At 58.1% G+C, this 26,863-nt stretch overlaps 3 protein-coding genes and 1 long non-coding RNA gene across 11 annotated transcripts; 2 read left to right on the top strand and 2 right to left on the bottom strand.

Moving 5' to 3' along the window:
* Window positions 1–446: 446 nt before the first annotated feature.
* On the bottom strand, window positions 447–15,927 carry ITIH4 (inter-alpha-trypsin inhibitor heavy chain 4). Of its 3 annotated transcripts, none has more exons than XM_077858569.1 (24): window positions 15,779–15,927; window positions 14,305–14,465; window positions 12,159–12,263; window positions 11,874–12,036; window positions 11,629–11,739; window positions 11,185–11,298; window positions 10,405–10,521; window positions 9,980–10,148; window positions 9,747–9,872; window positions 9,381–9,562; window positions 9,115–9,300; window positions 6,942–7,081; window positions 6,525–6,679; window positions 5,976–6,002; window positions 5,687–5,740; window positions 5,476–5,529; window positions 5,105–5,221; window positions 4,461–4,607; window positions 4,314–4,340; window positions 4,108–4,224; window positions 2,846–3,020; window positions 1,032–1,186; window positions 808–904; window positions 447–646 (listed from the first exon to the last, which is right to left on the bottom strand). In XM_077858569.1, exons 1-24 carry the CDS (start codon window positions 15,866–15,868, stop codon window positions 577–579), a joined length of 2,859 nt encoding a protein of 952 aa, XP_077714695.1. In that variant the 5' UTR covers window positions 15,869–15,927; the 3' UTR covers window positions 447–576. The 3 variants fall into 3 exon arrangements, with proteins under 3 accessions (XP_077714695.1, XP_077714697.1, XP_077714696.1); XM_077858571.1 differs by having other exon boundaries at window positions 4,578–4,607; XM_077858570.1 differs by lacking the exon at window positions 5,476–5,529.
* Window positions 1,690–6,669, top strand: LOC144289930 (uncharacterized). Its single transcript, XR_013357862.1, has 2 exons — window positions 1,690–2,796; window positions 3,183–6,669. It is a non-coding gene; the product is annotated as an uncharacterized LOC144289930 (long non-coding RNA).
* On the top strand, window positions 12,363–25,757 carry LOC144289924 (inter-alpha-trypsin inhibitor heavy chain H1-like). Of its 6 annotated transcripts, XM_077858579.1 has the most exons (12): window positions 12,363–12,566; window positions 12,775–12,970; window positions 20,448–20,559; window positions 21,001–21,318; window positions 21,402–21,416; window positions 21,649–21,669; window positions 22,035–22,115; window positions 22,220–22,333; window positions 23,328–23,529; window positions 24,441–24,613; window positions 25,235–25,346; window positions 25,485–25,757. In XM_077858579.1, exons 4-12 carry the CDS (start codon window positions 21,216–21,218, stop codon window positions 25,612–25,614), a joined length of 951 nt encoding a protein of 316 aa, XP_077714705.1. In that variant the 5' UTR covers window positions 12,363–12,566; window positions 12,775–12,970; window positions 20,448–20,559; window positions 21,001–21,215; the 3' UTR covers window positions 25,615–25,757. The 6 variants fall into 6 exon arrangements, with proteins under 6 accessions (XP_077714705.1, XP_077714704.1, XP_077714708.1 ...); XM_077858578.1 differs by lacking the exon at window positions 12,775–12,970; XM_077858580.1 differs by lacking the exons at window positions 12,363–12,566; window positions 12,775–12,970 and adding an exon at window positions 20,161–20,266.
* Window positions 18,262–24,063, bottom strand: MUSTN1 (musculoskeletal, embryonic nuclear protein 1). Its single transcript, XM_077858588.1, has 4 exons — window positions 23,902–24,063; window positions 19,946–20,140; window positions 18,741–18,873; window positions 18,262–18,563 (listed from the first exon to the last, which is right to left on the bottom strand). Exons 2-4 carry the CDS (start codon window positions 19,952–19,954, stop codon window positions 18,457–18,459), a joined length of 249 nt encoding a protein of 82 aa, XP_077714714.1. The 5' UTR covers window positions 19,955–20,140; window positions 23,902–24,063; the 3' UTR covers window positions 18,262–18,456.
* Window positions 25,758–26,863: the final 1,106 nt, after the last annotated feature.

Genomic DNA, 26,863 nt, shown 5'->3' with positions numbered 1-26,863 from the left:
TGAGAATCAAACTGTGTCATGCAAATCCCATGGCTAAGGGGCCCAGGAGCTTGCTGAGAACCTCGGGGAGTTGGCCTCTAAAGAACGTCTGCCCAGTTTGTGCCCACCTGAGGATATTTATTTCTAATAAGAACCTCGACCCAGTTCATGCTTCCTCTTTTTTTTTTTTTAAAGTCAAAACTGGTTTTCATGGACTGAGTGACCATAAAGCAGATGAAACCTTTGATGTTCTCCTGTCCTAGACCTCCAGCTAGAGGCTGGAGCAACATTTTAAATAGGTGGTTTAATCTCCCTAAATCTTAAGTTTCTCTACTTGTAAAGACTGGACTGAAAGTTCTCCACAGGTTTTATTGGTCACAGGCCCTTGAGGGAGTCATGGTGGAAGATTCTAAGATTCTAATTCTAATGTGGGATTTAGCCAGATGCAACCAGAGATGCCCACTGCCTGGGATTACAGCACCTTTCTTTATTTGTAATGAGTTAAAATATTGCTCCCTGTCCCAGCCCAGGCCCCACGGGCGGCCCTCTGGTCATAGTCATGTGGCATGGGGGGTGGGCTTAACCCCTCCCACATAACTACAGCTCCACAGACCAGCAGGAAATCTCTGTTCCTGGGGATCCTTCTTGGTAATCCAGCTTGACCAATCTGGGATGGATAGACAGACAAAAAGATAGGTGGTCAGCAAATCTCAGGTGTGATGGGAAGAGACAGAGACAGCTCGGGTTCTATACGGGGACCACAGAGAGTCTCAGGGTCCCCAGAGCCCAGCTCCCAGCCTCTCAGCCCCCACCCCTGACCAGGCTCACCTGGTGGCAGAGTAGTCACGGCCCTGAACCCTCAGTGTTCGCTTGCTGTCATCGGCCTCTGTTGGGGGCCCCCAGAGCACATCCTGGTAAAACTGGCCTGAGAGACAAAGGGCTGGTCAGCAAGGAATAAAGACAGAGGGAGCCTGGGAGACAGAGGTGAAGGGCACCGCCTGTTCGCCGGCAGAGGTGGCCTCTGAGGATGCCCAGAGCCCCGGGCAGCATACCAAGGGTCCCATTGACGTGGCTGGAGAATCGGTCGGTGTCCCGCAGAAGGATCCGGAGCCCCTCTCCAGGGCCGTCCCAGGGTAGCAGACCAACGGTCACTTTGTCTGCGCTGCTGAGCAGCAGGAGCCCTGTCTTGTCCATGGTCATATTGAGGCTGCGGGGAAACCGAATGTCCTGTGCAGTCTGGGTGGGAGCGGGGAGGGGGGCTGCCCTCTGGGCTCGGGCCTTCCTGCTGCGGCCTCAGGCCCGATCCCCTCACTGGGAAACTGGGACGACGTTAACTTAGTGAGATCTGGCGCATTCCTTGTAAAATGAGACAGTGCTTCCTTTCCCTCCCTGGTCTCCTTAGATTTGGTTTCTCCATAAATTCCTCTTATATGATTTAGGCAGTTCTCTGACACATTTACTCTGTCCCTTTTGTGTTAATGGCCAGTGTCGCTTTCTTCTGATGATTATTGTTATTTACATCTAGAAGAGCAAGTCCCTTTTCATTCTATCCTGTCCTTTTTAACTTAAGATAATCTTTGAAATTCTTACCTTTTTGGTCTTCTTAGGAATGTCAGGCTCTTTTAAGCATGTTGAATAGACCCCTGCTGTTACTCTGAGTTTTTTTTTTTTTAATATTTCATTTATTTATTTGATAGGGAGAGAGACAGAGAGAGAGAGAGAGAGAGCCACCACAAGCAGGGGAAGGGCAGAGGAAGAGGGAGAAGCAGGCTCCATGCAGGGAGACTGATGCAGGACTCGATCCAGATTTTGGATCACGCCCCAGGCCAAGGTAGACGCTCAACCACTGAGCCACCCAGGTGTCCCTTTATTTTATCTTGTAGTGTTCATGTCTGGGGCACAGAAAGACTGTCATTCTTTGTGCATTTATCAGATAATAGTAAACTTTAAGAACTCTTATGAAATTGGGCGATTTTCAGGTTAAGCCCTTGGATTTTTCCAGGCATGCACTCATTTCTCAAGTGGCAACCCGTCTCTGGAGGGCAGAGGACAAGGCTCTCTGTATTCGGTGCAGGCCATGGGACTGCAGGGTGCTGCTCAAAGAGGGACAGGGTCCTCAGCCCCACTCCCAGGCCTCTTGTGACCTCTAGAGCTGGACAGTTGCCTCTGGAAGGCCCTATGGTGGGGCAGCCCCACCCAGAAAAGGTCACAGTCCTCCTGCATTACCCACCAGCTGCCCAGTGTTTGATGCCAGATGGACTTGTCGTCCCTCATCAGAGCTCATCAGAGTATGCTAAGGATGACATTCATAACCTTCCGCAGGAGGCAGTGCTCTCCAGCTTCTCATTATTGTCATTACTTCACCACATTGACAGCACTGCCCTCCACCGTGCCCAGCGGGTACCATGCTGTCTAATGGGCAAAATACTCCCAGACCGCATCCTCTCATTGGATCTTCTGCTCAGCCCTCTGACTCAGAGCCAGGTGATTATTTCAGGTGATGAGTGAGGAAATAGGCTCAGAGGGGGCTAAGCAGCCTGCCCAGGGTCACACAGGATTAGCAGGAGAGCTGGCTCTAAACCACGCTGTGCCCCACGTGGGACAGTGACCTAGGTTAGGTATGGGGACAGCCAGGTCCTAGCATAACGGCTCAGTACCCTTCCGAGCAGGAGGGTATGGTGCAGGGCTCTCTGCATCTCTGCTCCTACTGCAGGCGCAGCCCACTGCAGAAAACTCCTGCCCAGCCACTTCATTCCCAGGTCCGTGGCTCAGGTCACCTGTCTGCACTGTCACCAGCTAACTGATGTGGCCAGAGAGGTACCCAGCCTGGGGTGGGGGACTCAAGGGGCCCCAGACAGGGGCATACCCAGGCATCATGGAGAACAGCGTTTCCTTCCACTTGTAGGCAGAGTTTCTTCGGTTCTGAGTCACTACCACGTGCTCAGGGGAGGCGCGGACCTGCAGCTGGAGGTTCTTGAGGGTCACCTCGATCCATGAGAACTGGGCCTTCTCTGTCTCATACTGGCCGGTCACCTCAATCCCTGAGCAGGCCGGGAGCAGAGAGGTCAAAGCTGTGGTCCCAGCTGAACCGAGATCCGCCCAGACCCCTTCTCACCAGCTGACCTCTTCGGTTCCCTTTCCCCAACACTCCCTCACACTGGGAGCAGGCTCCCACGACCTCTCCCCTCCTCCCTTGGTTTCAGATGGCTGTGGAAGCGCCCCCAAATCATCAGTGATGACCACCTTCGGATGAGCCCTCTGAAAAGGGAGATCGTGTCTGAAATCGACGAATGTGTGTAAAGCCTCTGGTGTGCTTGGCCTGATGAGGTGCTACAGCCAAGAGCAAGATGAAGAGGGGTGGTATCCCCCCTCCTCTGTGAGCAAACAGACTATGGGCCAGGCGGGATGAGTGACAGACTGTGGGGACCTGGGAGGAGCGAGGGAGCCATAGATGCTCATTGATTCTGGCTGGCTCTGCAGGTGTGTGTGAGCATCCCTGAGCGCTGTGCCTCCTTGCATCTGACCTGACGCTCAGTTCAACCAGTAAGACCTTTCTAGAGGCCGGGGGTGCAGGCTTGGCCAGCACACACCTACCTCCTCACCATTTGCCGCCTCCACACCCTCCTCCAGCACCTTCTAGGGCTCTGCTTCTGCCTTCCCCTCCTCCACCCAGTGGGTCCCTACTTGTCTGCCAAGGCCCAGTCATTCCTATATGACCCCGTGCAGCCCCTCCTGTCCCCCAGATAGCTCTTGTCTCCTCCTCTGGGTTTGCTTCCATGTCACTCTAGACACTGACTATAAACCACTGAGCTCGCCTATGCCCAAGTCTGTCTCCCCACTCCCAAAGTATGGCAGTGCCTGGGGGCAAGTCCACGTCTGGTCACCTCAGAGTGCCCAGGCTACCCAGCCCTGCAGACGTCTCGTGCTCAGGGAGGAGTCTGCAGGGTGGATGTATGAGGGCCAGTGTCGGTGCTCAGGGGCGTGGCCATGCCAGGATCTGGGACAGGCCTGCACAGGGCAAGGTGTGTCTCCATGGGCAGATGTCCCATCATTATCTCTGGGGTAGTAAGCTGGGCATGAGTGGTGTCTGGGACTCTCTGGGGGAATGACCGGACATGCACCTCTCACCTTGGTCAGGGTCTGAGAGCAGCTTCATTGGCCCCTGAGAGTGCTTGATGTCTACACAGAGGCGGTTCACACTCTGTCCAGGCAGCATCAGAATGACCGGAGGCGCCTGGATGGGGGCTGGGACAACAGGTGTGCTTCCTAAGGCAGGTAGGGTGGGCTAGGAGGCAAGGACAAGGAGGGGGCGTTGAGGGAAGCTGGCAACTTACCTGGAGATGAGGTTACCTTGGCTCGTTCTGAAAGAAGAAGAAGTCGAGGTTAAGGGAGCCCCTTCCCCGGGGTGGGGGGCTGCTGAAAGATAGAGACCCGGATGCGTGTGGCCAGGGGTCTCTCAACTTCAACACTGGGAAACCCACGTGACAAGTCTGTAGAGTTCCCCGAAGCTTTCCTCTCCCAGAGTCTCCCTGTTACAGGGTCAGAAGCTACTGCAGGGACTCTGGCCGGGGCGACATCTCTGGCTCTTAAATCCTCACCTTGAAGCACTTCACCGGGAATGGAGGGGGCTGGTGGCGCCAAAGCAGGCATTAGTGCAGGGACAGCCAGAAACAGAAAGGAAGGGGACAATGAGGATTGAGAGCAATGAGCACGCCACCCACCCAGCCCCGCAACCCCTGCCACACTAGAAGAGTCTCTGTAATGAGATTTGCAAACAAAAGCACATGCTATAAGGGAAGATGGAGGGGACACAGGGCCTTGCCTTGCTCTGCACTGTTTCTGAGTCCAGATTTGGAAATCAGAAACAGCTCAAGGGTTCACGGTTGACTTTGGAAATGGAGGAAGCCTTCCCTTTCTAGAAGGTTCCATCCTGAGCCAGCCTCCAGAGTGTAATAAATCCAATTCAGTGAAAATAAAGGCACGTTATGTCATGTCAGGCCCCACAGCGACTCTCCCTGGTTTGTGTCCAGCTGTGTGCTTTGTGCTTTACCTCTCCAACTCTATGGCCCTGTTAAATGATCATCTTGGGGAAAGTAGACCCTCAGAGGGTCAGAAAGCGGCTTACCCAACATCATGTCTGGTTCCCCAGGCGTATGGTAGAGTGGATAAAGAGGAGCACCAGGAGGTCCTCGGAGTCTGGAGTCTATCCATGGGTCACTAGGTATCCTCCTGGAAGGTCCAGCTTTGGAAAAGTTGACACATGCAGTCTTCTCTCAAGTAGTGTCATGGGTCCCCAAAACTGGGGCTCTGGGGCCCAGTCCAGGAGAGGGATGTGGAGATGGCACATGGCTCCCCTCCCTACACTCATCATTCTGGGAGCCTTTCCCTCCATGGCCAGGAGAAATTCAAAGTGGGAACAATGGACCCTTCTTGAATTCCCGCACCCCCTGCCACTGGGACATAAGCCCCCGCCCGCCAGCCCCCAAGTCAAAGTACCTTGTCCTCTATAGCCTCTTCTTTCAGTGAGGACAGAGTCTGCATAGATGCCTCCTAATCAGATATAACTAGACTTGAGTTCCAGCCCTGCCAACCAGGCTAGAGAACCAGGCAAATCACTCTCCCAACAATCAGGGCAGAGTCTTGTATGTGACTGGGGTCAAGGTCCTGTCAATCTACCCCCACCCCCATCCCTTTCCTCCTTTGTCACCTGTTTTTCTGTGCATTGTGTCTCCCACAGGAAATCTAGAGAAAGAATGATGACCTGGAAATAAGAGGAATGCGGATTTGTTTCTTGGATATACCTTTCTGGGATCCCCAGCGGAACAGGGATTGTGTTCCTAAGCACCCAGGACAGGACCTGAGTGCAGACGATGCCCCCTCCTGGCAGCAGGGCTGGGCTGGAGAGGCCCTGGCCAGCGACTTCAGGGGCCGGTGCCTTAGGCCCTGTGTCAGCCAACCATCCCCCAGCCCAGCCTTTGAGGGAATTAGGCTCTTACTGGTATAAAAGTTCTTGTGTTTGTTTCCTGGATAAAGCAAGAAGAAAGAAAAGCAAATACACTGTTGGAGTGATTTCAATAAATGTAAAGTACTTCTATTTAACCTTGCTTCTCAGCCCCAGCACTGAATAGGTGAGGTGAACTCAGGTCAGGAGCCCTGGTCTCAGCTTCCTCATCAGTGAAATGGGATGAGTGTCCTGGGGTTCCTGGGAGATTAGGGTCCGAGTCTAGGTTGGGATATGGCCAGGGAGGGAGGGAGGCTCTGGAGAACACTGGATCAAAACTGGGTTGCCGGGATGCCTGGGTGCCTCAGTGGTTGAGCATCTGCCTTTGCCTCAGGGTGTGATCCCGAAGTCCTGGGATCGAGTCCCACATTGGGTTCCTTGTATGGAGCCTGCTTCTCCTCCCTCTACCTCTGCCTCTCTCTCTACCTCTGCCTCTCTCTCTCCTGCCTCTCTCTGTGCCTCAAATGAATAAACAAAATCTTAAAAAAAAAAAAAAAAGAAACTGGTTTTCCCAAGAGGTTGAGGTCCTACTCTTAACACCTACTTGTTTCCACAGGCTTCTCAGCAACTTCAGACCGTTGTTCACCTTCAGGTTTGGTGACCACCATGGATGTGAGGGGAGTGACAAAACTGTAGCTGAGTGACAAGTTCAGAGCTCGTGTCTCAAGGGCCTGCTTCTCAGCACCGGACGCTGAAACCCTGTAGGTTGAAGGCATCAGAGGCTCAGCAGGTCCTCCCTGGATGCCTAGTCAGGTCCTCCCTCCCTTCCAGAACCTTCTGGAAGGTTCCCACTGGGAAAGTCTGAACCTCACACATGGTGCCAACACCCTCCTCTCTCCGTGCCTAGGAGATACCCCATGCCAGCTGCCCCCACCGCCGTCCCCTCCCCAGGAAAGCTTGGGAAGGTGCTCAGGTTGTGTGTGGCTGCCCTGGCAGGCCCTCGAGGGTGTGGGCTACCCACATTTGCTCTAGCAGTTGCTGGATGGTCAGGTATGCCCAGAGTCTCTCCATGAAGCTGTGGAAGATGTACTTGGGGCTCTGGAACTCCTTCTCCTGCTCTGCAACACTGGACTCCGTTTGGAAGGTGATGTTCTGCATGTGCTGAAAAGAGGGGCCCAGCCCAGGCAGGAGTAGTGAGGGCCTGCCATTCCCGAGCGCTCCCACCGAAACTTGCTCAGACTGGGACAGCTTCCATGGGCTGGTTGCAAGGACCGCATTTCCTCGGAGTAGGCTAGGGCTGGGGAGGGAGTCTGGGGCATGAGAGGCTCAGCCACAGAGCCCCCCAAGATGGGAAGAATGTGGGATAAAAGGCAGCAAACTCTCCAAGGGCAACATGGCAGTCACAGAGCCGGGAGCTCAGGGCAGACTGGCCTTTCCAGAGAAAGGGAAATAAGAATGGGATCTGAACCCCTGGCCAGTGTAGAAACAGTAGCAGGAAGGAAGTGCAAGTGCAGTATGGAGGCAGAAAGGGGGCCCAGATGCATTCCATGCTCATCCCCAAAACAGACACCCTGGGGACAAAGAGGGAAGAGCCTCCTCCTGCAGTCAGCAGCAGAGTTAGAAGAGAACGCAGGTATCAACGGCCCTGATAGGGCTTGAGGCCCCACCCGCCCCAACCAGCTGCCCCCTGCCCAAGCCGGTGCCCTCTGCTGGGGCTGGGCTCTGTGGGATGGTGCCAAGCTCTGGGGGGACTGCTGCTTCCTTCCCCAGGGAGGCGCCTTCTGGCCTTGGGCTGCCCAGCCCGCAGTCTGGGAAGTGGGGTCTGGGGACAGAGGAACCCTGCCCTCTCTCACCACCGCTCCCCAGAGCAGCCGAAGACCTTATTATGGATCAGATCCCACTACCCCTGCTGGAGCCACCTCCTCTGTCTCACCCAGAGCCTGGTCTCCCAAAACTGACACATGCAGGCCACCTGCACGAATTTTGCCCTGTCCACACATACAGCTATTTGACGGTTTTCCTTAAACGAACTTTAAATAGATGAATACGATTTACTTGGCCTTGTCCCGAGCAATCATACCTGTAAAATCTTAGGTCTGGCGTTCAAGTTCTATTTTTCAGGAGACACATTAAAATAAATACACAACTACTAAAACAAAGACGTCTGTGTAAACCACCTGAGTCACCTTGAGTTCTGCACTTGGGGAACCCCTGGCCTTCAGGTTCATATTAGCAGCTAACGTGAATGGAGTGTTTACATGGGGCCAGACGTTAATCCCCACAGCAGCCTTACAAGGTGGGTAGGGTGACCTATTCTGATGTTTACACAAGAGGAGATTGAGGCACAGGGAGGTTAAGTGATCTGCCCCAGGCCTCACCTCTGGGAGGTAGCAGCTAGGCCTGAATCCAGTAGGCTGGCCACACGGCTTGCTACTTCCTCTGAGGTGGGGCCCCGCGCCCCCCAGGCCCCTCGGACTCACCCACCCGCTGTTCTTCCCACACACACTGCCTGCTGGCCCTGCAAGCCCAGAACGTTCCTCTGTCACCCCACCATCTGGCCTCTATCACCTCCTCATCATCCTTCGATCTCAGCTGGGCCTCCTCCGGGTAGCCCTCCCCGATTCCCAGACCAGGTCTGGGTTCCCAGAGCTGCCCCCCAAGTCCCCAGGCTTATCAGTCACGGCCATCACAGCCTGCAGCTCCTTGTTCGTGTGATGATTTACCCGCACGCCTCTCCTGTGAGGATCGTACCCCAGGGCCCAGAGAAGGACCTGGCACTGAGCAGGTGCCGTTTCTGTCTGTGCAATGAGAGGGCCTCCTGTGGCACAGAGGCAAGGAGGGCTGAGCAGGGACGGCGCATCACCTGGGGAGCCAGGCTCCTGCCCCGGCTGCAGGGGGCCCGAGGCAAGTTGCCTGCCCTGCCTGGGTCTCAGCCCGCTCATCTGTGAAACGGGAACAGGCCTCCCTGCCCAACCACAGCCTCGGAGGGCCAGTGTGAGGACAGGAGGGAGTGCCAGGCACTAGTGTCCTCAGGCCCAGTAACAGTGCAGACTGACGACTGTCATCTCTAAGTGGCAGGGAGCACTGTGACTTGCATGAGGTCAACTGGAGCCCGGCAGGGCTGCGCTCTAGACCCAGCCCTCGGCCCGCCGGCCCCGGCTGCCCTTCCCCTGCAGGATGGCGGCCACCCTCACCAGCTGCCCTTTGACTTTGGCTGAGAGCACATCAGGGCTCTGGTCCCGGAGCTTCCCGACCACAACGATCTCGGAGCCTTTGAAGAGGAGCCGGAAATTGTCCTGTGAGACCTTGTCCACAGCATTGTCTGGGTACTCAAAGGTCACCGCTGTCAGCAATGGGTTGGCCACTTCCTGGTAGAAGTCCTGCAAGGTTGGGGGTGTCAGGAGCGCCAGGCGGGGTCTGCCCACCTCACCCATGCAGCCCGCCAGGGGTGCTCTGGCACCTGGAGCTGCAGGGCAGAGTCCGAGTCCTCATAGATACGCCGAGCCAGGCCACCATTGTCCAGTGCCAGCTTTTCCAGGAAGACATAGCTGACATCGAAGCCAAAGCCCAGGCAGAAAAGGCTGTACTGACCATCTATAGCTTTCTGCACGTTCTCCTGGATCCTTGCAGGGCTGGTCTCCCCTGGACCCAGCAGTGTGGGAAGGGGAAGTGAGTAAACAGTGATTTGTTCAATGACATTTCTAGGATCTCACAGCCAGAGGGGCCTCAGATAACCACCCCCACCTCAGGTCCCATACAAGCCAGGCGAGAACCCCAGCGACCCCTCCCGGGCGGTGTGCTCTGGGGTTGCTAGCAGTGTCCTCACCCACGGTGGGGTCACCATCGGTGAGCAGGATAATAAGGGAGACACTCCCATCTGACAGTAGCTCCTTCTGGTTGGCACTCTGCAGCAGCCGCACGGCCGTCAGCATTGCATCGTTGATGTTGGTCCCTGGCGGGGGGGGGGCACATATTCTCAGGGTGGCTTCCAGCCCAGCTCCCCAGGCTAGGCTCACTGCCCCGGAACCCCCCATGCTGCAGGGCTACGAAGGCACTGACCTCCATGGGCCTCAATGTTGGCAGCATATCTCTTGGCCTGGTCCACGTTCTCAGGCGAGGCTGGCACCAGCATTGGCTTCCAGTGAGTCACATCCCCACTGAAGCTGATGAGATTGAACTGGTCGTTGGGCTTGAGGTCATCCAGGATCTTGATTAAGGCTTCTCGGGTCTGGACAGGAGGGTGGGAGACAGGGTGGGTGTGTGAATAGGGCCTCCCTGGGGCTCCTGGGACTTGGGCTGGCATTCCCGGGCTCCCATGGTCCCTGCTCTGGGGGCAGGCCCTGCCCACACTCTGACCAATCTCACTCTCTGGGTGCCCCGTCCCCAGGAAGATGGAGGAGGGAGAGTCTGCCTACTGGACCAGAGCCAATGGCGCGAGGCATGTGCGAGTTCCCAGGGCCATGCCCTTGGCTAGTGGGACTCACCTGCTGGATCTTCCTGCCACTCATGGAGCCGCTTTTGTCAATGACAAAGATCACATTCTTGGGTATCGTGGGCAGGCCCTCGGGAGCAAAGTAGTGCACAAAGTAGCCATTCTCGATCTGTGATCAGAGCAAAATAAACCCAGGTAGTAAGAGGGGCAGCCCTGCCCTGCCCCAGACCAGCCTTCTCACCCTAATCCTTGGGTTCCTCTCTTCACGCAGCCCCCTTTGACTCTGACCCACTGCTGACCTCCCCAAATCCTCACCATCTTCTACAGCTCAGTCCATCCCCTCTCTTGCCTTCCCTGCTCACATATGGCCCACTAGAACTTTACTCCACTTTACCCCTATTTGTTTTAGCATTTGAGGCAACTTACCCTAAAAAGTTCAGATGTAATAAACCTGAGATCCACCAAAAGAATAAAAACTTTAAAAACAAGGTCCATCAAAAGTGTAAAGGTAAAGCCTAATGATGCCAGAAACTTATGTGAAAGAAGCTACTGCCATTGAGCATAAAACTGAACTGTGAGCCTCCTGGCTGCCAAGACAATAAGGGAAATTGTGCAGGCATCTCTTTAGCAGAGGTGAAACTTCTGTGCCTCCAAAAGAAAATTGACTCAGGACCACTTAACAAAATTACTTGTTTTTAGTCTGTGATGCCACTGGTTCACCCTGATACATAGGGGCAGTTATTTTGCCTTTCCTTCTAGAACATGCAAGGTCAGGCCTTTGAGCACGGATGGATTTTCTGGTTGCCCCACTCTCGCCTTAGAGCCCACACACCTGAATGGAGCCTCCAGAGAGGGTCCGGTTCACGTCATAGCGGACAATGAAGTTGCCATCCAGGACTTTGTCCAGCTGTCCCGCTGTCTTTTGCGGCTTGAATTGGATGTGAGCCTGGGGAGGGATGGGCCAGAGTTGGGAGGAGCCCCATGGTCACCCTCATCCCCATCTGGGCTCAAGATGTGCAGGATCCAGCTGGCTGCCCTCCCCACCCTGGGGCCCTCCCTCAGGCTCCTGCCCATGGCCTTCTCTCCATCTCAGGCTTCACACCAGCACCCACCAGGCCTCATCCTCCAGCTCTGCCAAGTGGCAGCACGGACACAGCCCTCCAAAGTCCCTCCAGCTCAGACATTCTGCCCACAGTCCCGCTCTCTGGACAGACTCCTAAGGCTGGCCCGACAACAGGCCTCTCGGGACCACTGCCCGCCGACGGTGGCAGCCTACCTTGGTCTTGTTCTGCGAGATGGTGAGGGCATTTGCCAGTTCGCTGGTCATGAAGGTGCTCTCGGTCTCCAGAAAGCTGATGCCCTGAGGCTCGAAGATGTGAATGTCCATCTGGAGGCAAGAAGGGAGGCGCTGGGTCGGCTGGGAGCTGGGGCTGTGGGACTCACAGGAGGCAGAGGGGGAAGGAGGGGCTGCTCCCAGCAGAGCAGGTGTCTTCCTGGAGGCCTTCCGGGAGGAGGCAGTACCTGCAGGTGCTTGACCAGCTGCTGGGGCTGGACTTTGAGCAGCAGCTCATACACTCCCAATTGCCGCTTGAGCAGCTCTTCATACACCAGCTCGAAGGTGACCTTGGCAGCTGGAGCCACGTTGACCGACACCTGGAACTGCTCCATCTTTCTTCCAGTGGCCCTGGGGGAGGGGAGCATCAGGTCTGTCCCTCCAGGCCAGGCAGGGCATGGCCACTGGAGGCTGAAGGCAGGGCAGCCTCCGCCCCCGCAACGGGGCTCCCTCCCACCCCATCCGTGGCTCACTTGACGAGGCCAGCACTCTCTCCCCTGGCCACAGCTGCACTGTACTGCTCCTGGGCCGCAGCCTTCTCCTTGATGTTCCCTGGGTAGGTCACACCTTCGATGATCCTGGGGCAGGAGGGAGGGCGGGAGTTGTGGAGGGCCTGATGGGGGCAGCCCACTCCAATCCCATCCCCTCCTCGGAGCCTCTCTGGACTCGCTGTGCCTCTCAACAGACTGACTCCTGTCTTTGCCGGAGCCTGTCCCCGGAAGGTACTTACTGTGGGCCAGGCTCCGTGCAGGGCCCCGGCTGAAGGCTGGTGGGCCTCTGCAAGCTACGCCAGGCTTCCCCTACCCTGAGGCGTGCGCAGGCTGGTAGACACCCACTCACTGGACAGACGGGGGAGGACGGCCGCAGAGGACACAGGACGGGTAAGCCCTGGCCTCCGCCCCGGCGGTCGGGCCCCGCACTCCAGCTTGCCCGCTCCGTCAGCTCGCTCCCAGAGGAACGGGTCAGTCACCAGTGCGCCCAGCCTTGTGTGCAGCTGTGTGGGGCAGGTGGAGGAGCGGGAGGGGGTGCTGGGCTCCCAGGCCAGCAGGAAACTCGGGTCTGAAAGGCTTGGATCCCTCTCCCCTGCAGCTGCCCTCTCTTCCTGCCGGCACGGCCAGGGCACTCTGCACAGAGCTTGGCCTCTGGAGGAATAGGCTTTGGACAACTGGTGGACGGGTCTCCCGGGCTGTAGACACAATCCTAATGGCTGTTCTTTGGGGTTAGAAAGAACTGCCTGGGCTTTTCCTCTGGAAGGAAAAGAACTGCTCCAGATCCTCCTTGTGAGGTGAGTAGGGATGTCAGCGAGCATACACGCCTGTCCCACTGGAAGTGGCATGAACGAGTGAGAGTGAGCAGGGGTGGGCGGGGAGGTGCAGCCAAGGCATTAGGACCCAGTGTCTCTCCTCCTCACCTTCCTGACCTTCCTGGTCATAATTGAACTCTGGGCCAGAGATGGGGCTCCTCCTCCCAGACGCCCAGCTGGGGCGCCCTGCCAGGTCAGAGAGCAGAGCACCCTGCCCCCCACTTCCCTATCTCCCTCAACAACACCATCTGGACCCAGAGAGGGGTGCTGGCCCTGGGCTCTCAGCACACGCATTGTGCCCGGAACCTGGCCACCTACTGGCCTTGGCACCCATGTGGGAGGCTGGGTATACCCTGCAGTGCTCACACTGCAAGTTGGGCAGCACAGGCCCTGGCTGCAGGGTTAGGAGAAGCAGGGAATGCTGAAGGGGGTGGTAGGAAGTGAGGAAGGAGCCAACCACAAGGACCCAGGCCCCACTGCACTTTTTCAGAGGTCTCAGGGTAGTTTAGGGACCCCAGCTGAGAGAAGCTTGCTTTCTGCCCCTCTATTGAGTTGCTGGGATCGGTGTCTCTCTGGCCGGCACTCTATCCCCACCTTTCCTGTGGGGCCAGGGACAGATGGAGAGGGTTTTCATGCATCTGGCAAACATTGCAAAACAGCCCAGGAAGGGTGGGGGAGGACAAGGTGAGGATCAGCAGTGAGCCACAGAGTCAAACAGAAATCCCAGGGGCCTCCCAGTGCAGCCTCTGACCCAGAGCAGAAACACCCTCTGCAGCGTCCCAGGTAAGAGGGAGGGGACTAGCCTGGCTTAGAACTTCCTGTGACAAGGAGATCCCCCTCCTTGAGGCATTGCTCCATTGTGGGGCAGCCCGGGAGTCAGGAAGGCTTCTGTATTCTGAGCTGGCTCTGCTTTTGTGACTCCCTCCTGCCTGCGTCTGGCTTCAGGACGCCCCAGCTCTATACTCTTCAGAAGCAAAGATACCAAGATGCTGTGCTTCTCCATCTGTCAACCGGGCAGCATTTGGTGATGGTGGATAGAGGGATGGATGGCAGGAGGCATGAATGGAAGGAGGGAGGGAGGGATGAAGGGAAGGGTGGAGGGGTGGGACATCTCTGAGAACACATGAAGTTCATGGGTGAAGCCTCTGGTTCCTTGTACCGTCTACAGGCACAGCACACACACCTAAGGCATCCATCCCTGCACACTTTACATCAGGAAGAGGGCTCCTCTTCCTGGCAGGATGTCTCCAGGGAGGATGGTGCCATGGTGCTGGGCTGGAGGAGGGCAACAGGAGAGAGGGCAGGAAGGCACCTACATGGAGAAGTTGGTGATGAAGGCTCTCTTGGGCAGCTCCACCTGGAAGGTGGCCTCCTGCACAGTTTCGGCCCTGTTGACCACCCTGCTGGTGACGACTGTGTGGGCAAATCTGGACGAGACCTTGGAGTCCACGGTGAAGCTGTAGATGCTGATATCATTCTGGACCGTGAAGGGGGAGGGGATGGGGTTGTTTCAATGCCACCTCAGCGTGAGACAGCGCTCTTTCAGAGGGGGCCCTGCCCTTGGCCCCTGACCCCAACTGAACCAATGACCAGGCCAAACCCAGTGAGGTGTTTCACATGTGAACACTCGTCTCACAGCAGAGGGCGCTGTGAGTGCTGCTTCCCCGCCTTCGGGGGCCAGGCCGTGGCTCTGCAGCCTGAGCCCTGTGTCTGCGAGGCGACTCTCACCTTCTCCTTGGGGGGGGGGGGCCCTGGAGGGGTCAGACAGCTTCACATTTGATCTTAGCTCTGCCCCGTGCAAGAGGAGTGAACACATTCTGTGATTTCTGGTGACCTTGGCCTCCATGGAAACTGGGACTTGCCCCTCTCCCACCAGGTGCTTCCAGGAACTGTGAAACTTGCAGGCGACGAGGCCCCTTCTCATAACTGCCTTCCTCTTTGCCGCCCTTGGCCCCACAGCCGTGGCCCCTCCCTGGCCCCACGCCCTCTTCCTGTAGGCCTGCGGTCCCCCCAGGAAGGACGTGTGCACCCAGGCAGCCTTGCACACCTGCTGCCTGCACATGGTATGTCCAGCTGCACGCAGCTTAGCACCTAGGCGTGGGACGGGACGGGTGGCCTGTGGCCTGTCTCTGCTTGGTGTCAGGCACTGTATTAAGTTCTCTCTAGATATTACAGGTTTGATCCTCACAAAAAAGCTCTTCAGAGCTTTTTACCATTTTACAGATGAGGAAGCAGACACAGAGAGTGTAAATAATTCCCCGGAGGCCACTGGGCCAGGAGAGGTAGAGCTGGGCTCATGAAGCCCATTCTCTCCCACCCCACCCACCACCGGCTCCCAGCAGCAACTGGCTGAGCTGCACTCCCAACACCCAACCCCCCACCCTGTAAAATGGAAATAAGGTGGGATCCCTGGGTGGCTCAGTGGTTTAGCGCCGCCTTCAGCCCAGGGTATGATCCTGGAGACCAGGGATCGAATCCCGTATCGGGCTCCCTGCATGGAGCCTGCTTCTCCCTCTGCCTGTGTCTCTCTCTCTCTCTCTCTCTCTCTGTGTGTCTCTCATGAATGAATAAATAAAATCTTAAAAAAAAAAAAAAAAAGATAAAAGGTCTCCCTTCTATCAAGTGGGAGAGTAGCCATACAGCCCCAGGCTAGGGCCTGGTGGACGGTCGGCACCGCTTCTTTGCACACACACTGATCCACGCTCACTTGTCTGCACACTTGCACACAGAGGACCTTCTTGTGAATCAGCTCACACCACTCCCGCTCAGGCACCCGTGGACACCCGTTACCTTTTGGGCAGTGGTCGTGTGGAGGACAGCCAGCAGCGAGAGTAGGACCAGCGTGATGCCACAGGTGCAGCCAAGGCCCGAAGCCTTCATCTTGGCCCCAGGGGCTAGCAGGTTGCTTCTGAACTTCAGAGGAAGTGGGGAATGAATTAGTACATGCTTGCTGTCCCACCCCTCTGGGGGCGGTTTCTGGGAAATCGGGATCTCCAAGCCAAAAACTGCAGTGGCCTCAGATAAGCAAACTGTGAATGTCCCGTGGACCTTGGCTGGGGACAGGAACATGTACTGAGTCAGGCTCAGATGGGAATTGGGCATGGCACCCTTTCTGAAAGGTCCAGAATCATCCCAGGCTGCTACCACCCCTCGTACCAGCCATTCCGCCAGCAGGCTCCCTGGGTCTGGGAGCCACAACAGTGAAGCAGCCTGGCCCAGCCTGGGAGAAACAGGGATGGCTCAAAACGGGGGACTGGGTTAGGGGGTAGGGGGTGGGCTAGGCAGTGGCTTCTAGGAGGAAGGTGGCCTGGATGTCAGCCTAGTGTGGCTGGGCAGTGGGGGCCCTAGAAGAACTGGGTGGCCACTGGGGTAGATCTGCTGGGGCCAGGGCAGGACGGAGACCCCTTCTCTGTCCTTGGGTCAGGTTGCTGTTGGACCCCATTCATCTAGCTGGGGCTCTTGGTTCACTTCCAAGGTCCCTAGAACAAGGTTCGCACTTTGGCAAGACAATCTGAGAGCCATAAAGATGCTGGCATCTTGTGGCCTGTGGAGGTCTCCCCCCGGGGAATGTATTGAGAGGAGAGCAGGGAACAGAACCCGGAAGGTGGTGGTTCAGTGTGGTGGTGTGCGAGCTCGGGGCGGGGGCGGGGGGGGGGTGCATAATGGGGTCAGCCGGGCAGAGGGAGCCCCTGAGTCATGGCTTGCGTGAGAAGGCCGGGCCTTTGGCTGGCCAAGGCAGTGCCACTGTCCTGAGCCCAGACCCTTGAGAGTGCCCCGGAGGGCCTAGGGTAGGATTACCAGTAACTTTTTTCAATTATCCTTTAATAAAGTTGCAATACTGCTTTTATAACAAATAGCAATGAAGTGAATACATTTTGAGGGATTCGGACGCAGCTGGTGCTTGTGTCCCTGGCGGCTCTGGGGAAGCCCAGCTCCCGAGTCTGGCCATGGATGGGGTGGGGTTGCTGCAGGAGTGTGGCCAGGTGCCAAACCCTGGGTCAAAGGAGGAAGATGTCTTGGTGACACTGGTTGGCGTGGGGTGGGGTGCAGCCGCCATTTGGGGGGCCCACACAAGGTTCTGAGGCAGTGACTGGCCCCCAGGGGTCTCCTCCATCAGACCCGCAGCATCCAGCCCTGAGTAAAGGGCGTAGAGTCCCTGGAGCTGTCTCTGGCTGCCCGTAAATGTTCCCTTTCTTGGCACGACTACAGCCAGAAGCACCTGTATGCACGTCTGTGCTGCCTGCCGTGTGGCTCTGAGTATGTTTGGGATAATACGGGCTTCACACCTCCTCAGTGGTCTGAGAAAGGAGCTTCCCCAAGGAGCACAGTGAGCAGGCCCAGCCCTGTCCCATACAAGGCCTGCTCCACAGAGCAGAGAGCACAGGTCCAGCCTAGAAACAGCTATACCAGGAGGACTGGCTGGCTGAGGACGTGGGAAAGGCTCTGAGCAGCCAGCCCGACCTGCCCAGGGGACCGCCCGGCTTCCCTGCAGGCTGCAGCCCGAGTCAAGTGCCTCAAGCCCGGGCCCTGCTGGTCCCGCCCCGGACAGCCTGTGGTTTTGCCATGATGGGGGGATAGGCCTCTGCAGCCCCCCTGGATATGACCACTCCATGCACACAAGGGACCCTGAGGTCTGGGGAGGGAAACACTGCTCGTGAGCAGAGGACTTGGGAGCTCCCAGGATGCAGGCAGAGCTGTGATAGTGGCTAGGAGGCTCGCCCCAAGTCTGGGAGAAGAGCAGCTCAGGAGGTGGACCACCACTGGCCAGAGAGTGGCCTCGGCCTGGCTTTGCTTTGGGGGGGGTGTGAGCTGGCAAGGAGGGAGTGCAAACAGGGTGCAGGGGCGGGGGGGGGGTTTGAGGCCCCTGGTCCTGCAGAGCCTTGGAGTCCTTGGAAGCATCTCAGTGGTTTCTGTGGAGATCAGGGGGATGGGTGAGCCTTGGGCCCCCCACTTGCTTCACTCTGAGCAGTGTTACTGTGGGCTGTCTAATGCAACAGGCCCCAGCTCTAGTCCCTTGTCAGACAGAAGGGGAAACTGAGGCCCAGAAAAGGAAAGACTGGTTTGAAGTCACACAGAAGTTCAACACCAGGTCTCCATGTCCCAGGCTCTTTCTGGCATGTGGCAGCAGCCATAACAGCACCTGCCTTATCTACCCTGGGACCTCCCAAAAGCCTGCCAAGGGCACAGAACACGCCCCATGCCCTACCCCCCTGCTCCTCCCCTACACTTAGTGGCTATGGCCGGTGACCAACCAACACCCTCCAAACGCTGGAGCCACTTGGGTGTCCTCTTTATTGCTGTTCTCCAGGTGCTGGCGTAGAGTCCCTGGGCCGAGGGCCCCGGGCTGTGAGGGGCAGGTGGCAGTCCCACAGGCAGTAGACGAGAAGGTGCATTCTGGCATAAAAAGTTTTAGGGAAAGGATCCTGCGTCTGGGAGTTGACAGCGGTGAGGGGAATGGCATGTACTTCTTAGCCAAAGACACTCTTGGCAGGTCCAGCTTTGGGCTTCTCAAAGACAGTCTCCGAGCCCGTCCGGCTGCCGCTGAACACTGACGGGGCGGTGGAGCCGGCTAGTTCTGTGGGGAGGACACAGAGATGTGGGCATGGGGTCTCCTTTTACCGGGGGAGGGGGTGTCCCCTGAGCTCAGGAGCTCTGGATTCTCAGGGAATGACCTCGGACCCTTTGCCCTGTCGCCCACCCCCAATGACACCCATCCACACCCTCCACCCCCACCACCCAGGGGGATACTCACCACACTCCCGCATGACCTGGTAGGTCTTGGACTTGATCTCCTGGTTCTTGGCTAGGTTCCCACGGGCCCCCTTCAGATCTTCCTCCTTCACAGGGGGGCGCTTCTTCTTGATGGGGGCATCAGGAGCACCAGCCTTGGAGAGCCCAGAGCTTCATCTTACAACCCCAGGCCTTGAGGCTCAAAGCCCCTTCCCACCTCTGTGCCTTGGCCCTGAGATCCCTCTTCACCAGTCACTGAACTCAAGTCAGTTTAAGGCCCCACTCCTCTTCCAGGAAATTTTCCCAAACGTATTCCATCCACCACCTGCAAGTCTCTCTGTCCTTCTCCCACAAACTGGGAACTTGGGGAGTGTGGCTGCTGTGGCCTCACACTGTTAGCCTGCCTGGCCAGGCTCAGGCCTGGGCACAAAGGGCAAAGGGGAGAGGGACTGGTTTGAGGTGGAGTTTTAAGGGCTGAATTCCAAGACCTGCTCGCTGGGTGGCAAGGGGTCCCTTAGGGATTGCCTTTCTCTCCCCCATATTGCCAGTGTTTACCTTGTGTGTTTTGGGGAGGCAATAGGGTAGAGCTAGATGCCCATGAAGTCAGCCCCACCCACGGAGCAGGCAGCAAGGAGAACCCTCCACTTAGCATGCTGGTCGCTCTGTCCCTCCAGTACTAGGCATACGCAGGCTCAGCGCTTATCCAACCCATCACCCCCAGGCGCCCACGAGTCTGAGGCCTCATTTCTTCCTAAGCCCTGGGGACAGGTGCAGGGAATCCCTGGTCCCCGAGCCTGGGCTGGGCTGCTGGGGCAACACACTACACACTGTACACGGAGACCTATCCTGCTGGGGAGACGCCCGAGCAGAGCTGCGTACCTACAGACCCAGCCTCACATGGATGTGTACATACACACACGGCTACACATGGAGCTACATGCAGTCAGCTTCCTCACACACACAAGCATACACAGAGATTCAAAGTATCATACATGTTGTCTCTACCCTACTGGCAAACCGGACGATACCACCAAACCCAAGATAAATAGGGATTTGTCAGCAAGCTGGGGCCCAGGCTTGCCCTCCCTGGGCCCTGGCCTTTCAGGGGCTGCAGACACTCCTCTTTACACCTGGAGTTCAGCTCAGGACACAACTGTCAAGAGAGGACAGCGTCCAGGTTTCCAGCCCCACCCTGGCACCCACCCAGCCTGCGCTGGACCCTCCTACCTGCGACATGGTGGGTGCTGTACGAGAGCTGTTTGAAGGTGCTCCTCTGGCAGGCAGAAGCCAGTGGAAGGGATCAGAGCAGCGCCGGCCCTCCGGGGCTTATATGGTCCACTTGCCGGTCCGGAAAGCCACTCCCCTCCTTGACGGGCTTCCTGATGATTCAGGTCCGTACTGCCTGTAGCTTCAGAGTTTATTCTTAGAGATGAGAGGGCTGGCTAAGCGCTGCTGCCTGGGGATGGCAGACCGCCGGGGGGACCCTGTGCCCTTGGGAACAGCTGCTCTATGCAGGCAGGAGGTGCCGAGCCTGGCAGCGAGCAAGGGGTGTGTTGATGAATGCGGATCTTGGAACAAGTGTGGCAGCCTGAGCTGTCCACCTGGGATAGTCCATCCCGATGTAGTGGGTGTCCCCGAGGGAAGTGAGGGCCCTGAGCCAGGCTGGGCCATTCTGAGCTTGTTTTCCACTCTCTTCTATCCGCCACCCCCACCCTCCCGCCCCCCTCAGATTCCAGAGGAAAGAGACTTTCCATCTCTGCACAGCAGCAGGGCAGGAGCTTCCTGCGTCTGAATCTCAGAAGCATTTGCTCACAGGGAGCACAGCCCCCCACAGTTCATAGGTGAGCACCCGTCCCGAGGGACAGCCGGACAGCTGCTCCATCTGTGTGTGCTCTTGTGTCTGACCACAGTCTGGCTCGCAGTGCAAGTTTAGCAAGGGACAAAGAGGCAGAGGGTCAAGTGCCCAGGAAGGGCCAGGGAGGGCTCAGAGTCTGGCTGGCTGAAGGCACCCACAGGTACCAGGCCTGAGGTTGCCGAAAGAGGGTGAGTGACATCTGAGCCCATTCTAGCCACTGAGCTGTGGAGAGAGCGAGGGGTCCAAGGTTTCCCCTGGAGGTCACTTAGCTCTCTGCTACCTACTAATATCCATCCTTGAAGGGGAGACCATCGGGGTGCCTGGCAGCGCTCTCCACCTGCAGTGGGTGTGGGGAGTGGATGTGGGGGTGTCAGCCACCCCTAAGTTCTTTGTCAGTTTGTGATGGAGATTGTTTTTATCCTTGGAGGCTGCAAGCAGACGGAACCCCACCAGGCACTGACATTCGGTTATCCCCAAGGCCACCCCACAGGTGCCCGCCGAGGGAGGGAGCGAACAAGCGAGCGAGCGGGCCAGGAGGCCAGGCTGCCGTGGGCTGGCCGCGGGGCTTGGAGCCGGTGCACGTCTCTCAGGACGAAGCTGGAGGGGAAGGAGAAGGCCGACGCGGCGGCCAAGGCGCTGCAGATGTCGCTGGCTTACCAGTTCGTGACCCCGCTGACCTCCATGACCATCAGGGGCCTGGCGGACGAGGACGGCCTGGAGCCCGTGGTCGACAAGCCCCCCGAGGGTAGGGCTCGCCGGGCGCGGGCGGGGCGGCTCTGGGGGCCCCAGTCCTCGGGCCTTTAACTCTTCCCTTTCTCTCCCTTCCAGATGCCCTGCCCTTGGGTGAGTTTTTAAACCGGGCCGGGCTTCGGGAGGCGCTCCTGGGGCCCTGCAGGCAGCTCGGCCCCCAACCTCGCCGCTGCCCCCGGGAGCCTGCGTCTGCGCGGCCGGGCCGGGTGCCCAGGGGAGGGTCGGCGAGGCCGCGGCGGCTCCGGGCCCAGGGTGCCTCGGGGAGCGAGGCCCGGGCCTGCAGGGCGTGGTGGGGGTGACGCTGGCCCACGTGTGTCCTCCGCAGAGATGGTGGGACACAGAAAGAGTAAGTGGCAGCGCCCCACCGCCACGCGTCTCTACCTCTCCCGGCGCCCCTCAGGCGGCCCGTTCAGCCCTGAGCCGCCGCGTTGGCCTGCGGAGGAAACGACGGACAGCAGGAGGCTCGCTCACCGCCTCCCCCCGGGACCCTCGCGACAGCCCCCTGACCCGGCCTGAGGCCCCTTATGCCACAGCTCCGCCAGGGCCCCACGGAGGGGACAGATGGGGGGGCTGGCTCACCGGCAGGCATCAGGGGCTCGGGGCCCTCCTGCTCTGGGGCTCAGGCCTGCCGCCTGGGGGGGCTGGGAAAAGGAGCCCGCAGCCCCAGGGAAGTGGGGTACCATCCTCCTAAGTGCCATTCCCTCCCGCCAGCGTTCAAGCTGCCGGCTTCACAGCCTTCCCCGACTGGATCCAGTGCCGACATCCAGCAGTTGCCAAACCAAGTGACCGGAGGCGAGTTCTGGGGAGGGCGTGAGGGACACCCCTGCCCTGCTCCTGGCCGGGCCCAGCCCACCTGCCCGATGCCCAATCTAACGGACTCCATGCTATGCCCCCAGTGGACACGGACCCCCACTTCCTCATCCACGTGCCCCAGAAGGAGGATACCCTGTGCTTCAATATCAATGAGGAGCCCGGTGTGATCCTCAGCCTGGTGCAGGACCCGGACACAGGTACTCGTGACCTCACGGCCTCTGCCAGACAGGGTGGGGCTGCACTCCTGCGCCCTCGCTGGTAGCCACCGACACGACAGTGTCCATGGCCTCCACTTCCCACAGTCTGGGCCCCGGTCACCTGGCTGAGCTCAACCCACCTCCTTCTCTCCCATCGACCTGCCTGGGCCCTAGATGGCACCTGCTCTTGGACGTGTGACCCCTGCAGGCACCCAGGACCCTGTGCTCAGAAGGGCCCATGCTCGGTTTAATGCTCTGCTCTAGTTGTCTTGAAGTTCTTAACAGTTTTTGAGCGAAGTCCCCTCACTTTCATTTTGTACCGAGTTCTGCAAATTCTGGAGGAATCCTGCCCTGCCTTCCCCCTCAGCTTGGCTGAGGGAGCCCGAGTCCCTCCTCCAGCAGTGCTCCCTGTCCGACTGTCTGTGGGCCACTCTCTCCCTGCCTCCCTCCCAGTCCGATCAGGCGGTCTGCAAGGATTTGTTGAGCACCTCCCAGGGGCTACAGGTGCAGTAGGGACTGAGCCAAAGTCCCTGTGCTCCTGCAGTTTGGCCAAGGGAGACAGACAGGCAAACAAATTCTCAGATGACCATTTGAGAGCATGAGACATGCCGTGTTGGGATAGTGAAGGCAAGAAGGGGGCTGAGGGCTGCTCAGTTGGGAGGAGGCCTCTGTGCCCTGCTCCTGGGTCAGGGATCAGGGCATACAGAGAAGGAGCACGCCCAAGTCCTATCCTCGGGGAGACAAGACCCCTGCCCTGGGGGCCCAGAAGCAAGGGCTAAGCAGTAGGTAGTTAGCCCTGTAGGAGTGGGGAGGGAGAAGTGCTGTGTGGCCTCCACTCATGCCGAAGGCCCCCTGGCGAGGGGGGAGCCTCAAAGCCAGTGTGGAGTGTGGGTGTCTCCCAGGAGGGGGGCACGGCATGAGCAAAGGCAGGCTGGCAGGCATGTAGCGAGAGCTGGCCCCTCCCTGACCCGGATGGCCCCTCACCCTCCTGCAGGCTTCTCTGTGAATGGGCAGCTCATCGGCAACAGAGCTGGGAGCCCTGGGCAGCACCAGGGCACGTACTTTGGGCGGCTGGGGATTGTGAACCCCACGACAGGCTTTCAGCTGGAGGTGACCCCTCACAACATTACGCTGAACCCTGGCTCGGGTGGACCCGTGTTCTCCTGGAAGGACCAGGCTTCACTGCGGCAGCATGAGTAACCAGGCTGGGGCCTGGGCCTGGCGGGGGGGGGGGGGGGGGGGGGGGGCCAGGGGCGGGGGGAGGCAGGTGGGGGGAGGCCTGGGGAGGGATAAGGCAGGAAGCCCCAGAGCTAGCTCAGCTGCCTGAGCTTGCCGGGCCCTCGTCCCCTGAGCTACGTCAGTGAATGTCATCCGTGTGGCCTCCGTGTGGGCTGGGCAGACCTGTTGGGCCCTGTGGACCACACCCCCGTTTCCCTCCGCTCCTGGACCCTCGCTCCAGGCCCGGCTGCCTGCGTGCCCTTGCCCGGCGGTCCATTTTCATCACCACCAAACAAAGCCAACCCACGTCCGGGGCCCAGCGCCAAGGCCACCTATTCCCTGAAACCCACCTCATCTCTTTTCCGCTGGACTCGAGCTCTCTGGGCTTCTCTTTCAGCACTTATCTTAGCACAGCTTGTGCTTTTGTTTGTTCCTTCCTCCACTCACTCATTCTCCAAACTCTGCCAAGTACCAGAGCTGATGCTGGGCAGCAGAGCTTTAGGAAGGAGAGAGCAGAGTCCAGTGTGGAGGACACAGATGATGAGGTGCAGTCAGAGAACACGGACTTTGATATTAGAGAAGCTGGAGTCCAAGTCCTGCCTTTACTGCTTAGCAACTGTGTGGCCTGGACCTGGGCAAGTCCCTGACCCTCTCTGAGCTTCACAGGATCAGAGTGAGAACAAATGATGCAGTTTGTATGGAGGGCTTGGCACAGTGCCCAGCACATTGTAAGCCCCCCCCCCCATAGCAGCATGTAGCAGGCAACAGCCCTCCATCTGGGAGTGGGGGCGTGGTGCTCATGACAGCTGGATCCAAGAGGAGCAGGGCAGCTGCACGGAGAGGCGTGCGGTGTAGCTGCACCTGCCCTCACGGCCACCTTGCCCTGCAGGGTGGTAGTGACCATCAACAGGAAGAGGAACCTGGTGGTGGCTGTGGAAGATGGGGGCACGTTTGAGGTTGTCCTGCACCGGGTGTGGAAGGGCAGTGCCGTCCACCAGGACTTCTTGGGCTTCTACGTGCTGGATAGTCACCGGATGTCGGCTCGGACACACGGGCTGCTAGGTAACCAGCTGGGCAGGCAGAGGTAGTGGGGTGCACTGTGGCAGCCAGGGGGCTCACCATGGCTCAGACTTGCAGCTGGTCACCAGGGCAGGCCCTTCTCCGACTCGGCCATCCAGGCTCAGAGCTCCAAACAAGGCTGGTCCTGCTCAGGGTCTCGTCCCTCAGAAAGGCTGTGATCAAACACAAGGTGAAACTTCACCTTAAGTGGGCCTGGGGGCGAGCAGGGAGAGGTCCGATTAGCAGCAAGGTCCAAACAGACCAGATCCCCGAGGCCTCCTGGGTGGGGTGACTCACTGGCCCACTGCTTCTCCTGGAGGCCTTCCTGTAGCACTTGCTGTCTGGGGGCACCTACCCCTAGGACTCTCTCCCCAGCCAGGTTCTTGCCGAATTAGTCCAAGAAGGTGGGAGGTATAACCGGCTGCCAATAAATCTGCTTTCGATGCCAAAGGGGTGGCTTCCGATGCCAAACCGTATCAGATACAGTCCCGCCCTTAAAAAAAATAAAAAATAAATAAATAAATAAAAAAGACAAGCATTCAGGCCAGTCTGTGACCCCCCAGTGAGCACCTGCTGAGCCCCGGGCCCCCCAGGATAACTGCTGCTTCCAATGTGCCCTTCCAGGACAGTTCTTCCACCCCATTGATTATACAGTCTCTGACCCCCACCCGGGCTCCGACCCCACAAAGACAGATGCCACGATGCTGGTAAAGAGCCACCAACTGACGGTCACCAGGTAGGTGGCTGCTCTCCCAGTATGTCTGCCCTTGGCATTCCCGTCATTGGTCGGGGCCTTCCTCCAGGTGTCACAGGGGTGGAGTGGGCTTCCTGTGGGGGATCCCGAAGGTAACCCCAGCTTTCTGTATCTCCCCAGGGGCTTGCAGAAAGACTACAGCAAGAACCCCCGGCACGGGGCTGAGGTGACATGCTGGTTCGTCCACAACAATGGGGCGGGGCTGATCGACGGCGTTTACACTGACTACATCGTCCCTGACATCTTCTGAGCCCCCTCGCCGGCACAGCTGTCCTTTCTCGGGACCGTGGCAGAGGACAGCATCCTGACCGGCTCCCTGTGCCACACCTCTCTGGTCAAGCTGATCCATGTGTCAAAGGCCCCATGACTTCCATTAAAGGGAGGCTGAGTCTAGCCCAGGCTGGCTGCTTTTGGGGAGGGAGAGTGGCAGGGAGGCAACCCAAGATATTGCCCCTCAGAGGACTCTGAGGTCAGAGCACACCTGGAGGCCGCCAGGGACCTACTCTTCCCCCACCCCCCCATTCACTGCAGCTGCCCCATTCCACGCCCGCTGAGCACCTGGAGTGCCCCCTGCACACAGCTCCCCTCAGGGACACTGGCTCTTTATACCGGCACCGTTCTAAGTCTTTGTGGAATTAACTAAATGCATCTAGAACCGAATCCCAACAGCCCTCAGGGATGCCTGTGCCACACCCAGTTATAGCCGAGGAAACGGAGGTTAGGGGACTTGTCCAAAGTCACCTGTAAGTGCCAGAGCCGGGCTTTGAACCCATGCTGCGTGGTGTCAGCATCTGTGAGCTTAATCCCCTATGTGGTTCTTCCCGCCAGGCTGGGCAGCGGATCACAGCCTGTTGGGATTCCGCTCTAGAGATGCCAAAGCATCACTTAAAATAAACATATGAAAGGAGCATAGAAAGTACATACAATCGGGGGTCCCAAAAAGTCCTGTGGGAGCCGGATGCTACACCCACTGGCACGCGGTCCCTGGAGGCAGTTCCGGGGCCTTCCCCCTCAGCTCAACATTCCAGCTTGGGTTTGCGAGCCCTGAGAGCCGGGACATTTCCCAAAGGCAAAGACAGCCTTGCCCAAAAGTGGTGATTTCAGGGAGCTAGCAAGAGCAGCCCCTGGCTCATGCTGAGGCCTGAAAATGATCCCCTCGGGGCTCCTTCCCTGGCGTCGCCCTGCGGCCCGTTAAAGTGCAGGGTCACAGGGTGAAGGGAGATGAACCGGTGTCTTGAGAAGCACTGGCCCTCTGGTGAAGGTTCATGGGCCTCTTTTCCAAAGGTTTCTACTTTTTCTCCGCTGGTTTCCGTGCAGTTCCCACTACAACGGAGGCCCAGGAGGACCTAGATCAGTAACACAAATCTTGAGCTCCAGGGCTGCCCTGGGCCCCGGAACACAGAGCTCTGGGGGAGGGGGGGTGTAAAGAGGGGGGAAGAACAGCGTTTCAGAGCCCAAGCACCCACTGGAGCCTCCTGGGCGTTGTAAGGGAGGGAGAG

The sequence above is a fragment of the Canis aureus genome, chromosome 19 (assembly GCF_053574225.1).
Source record: "Canis aureus isolate CA01 chromosome 19, VMU_Caureus_v.1.0, whole genome shotgun sequence".
In the NCBI taxonomy this organism is placed as follows: Eukaryota; Metazoa; Chordata; class Mammalia; order Carnivora; family Canidae; genus Canis; species Canis aureus.
This window is presented reverse-complemented; position numbering and strand designations above follow the sequence as displayed.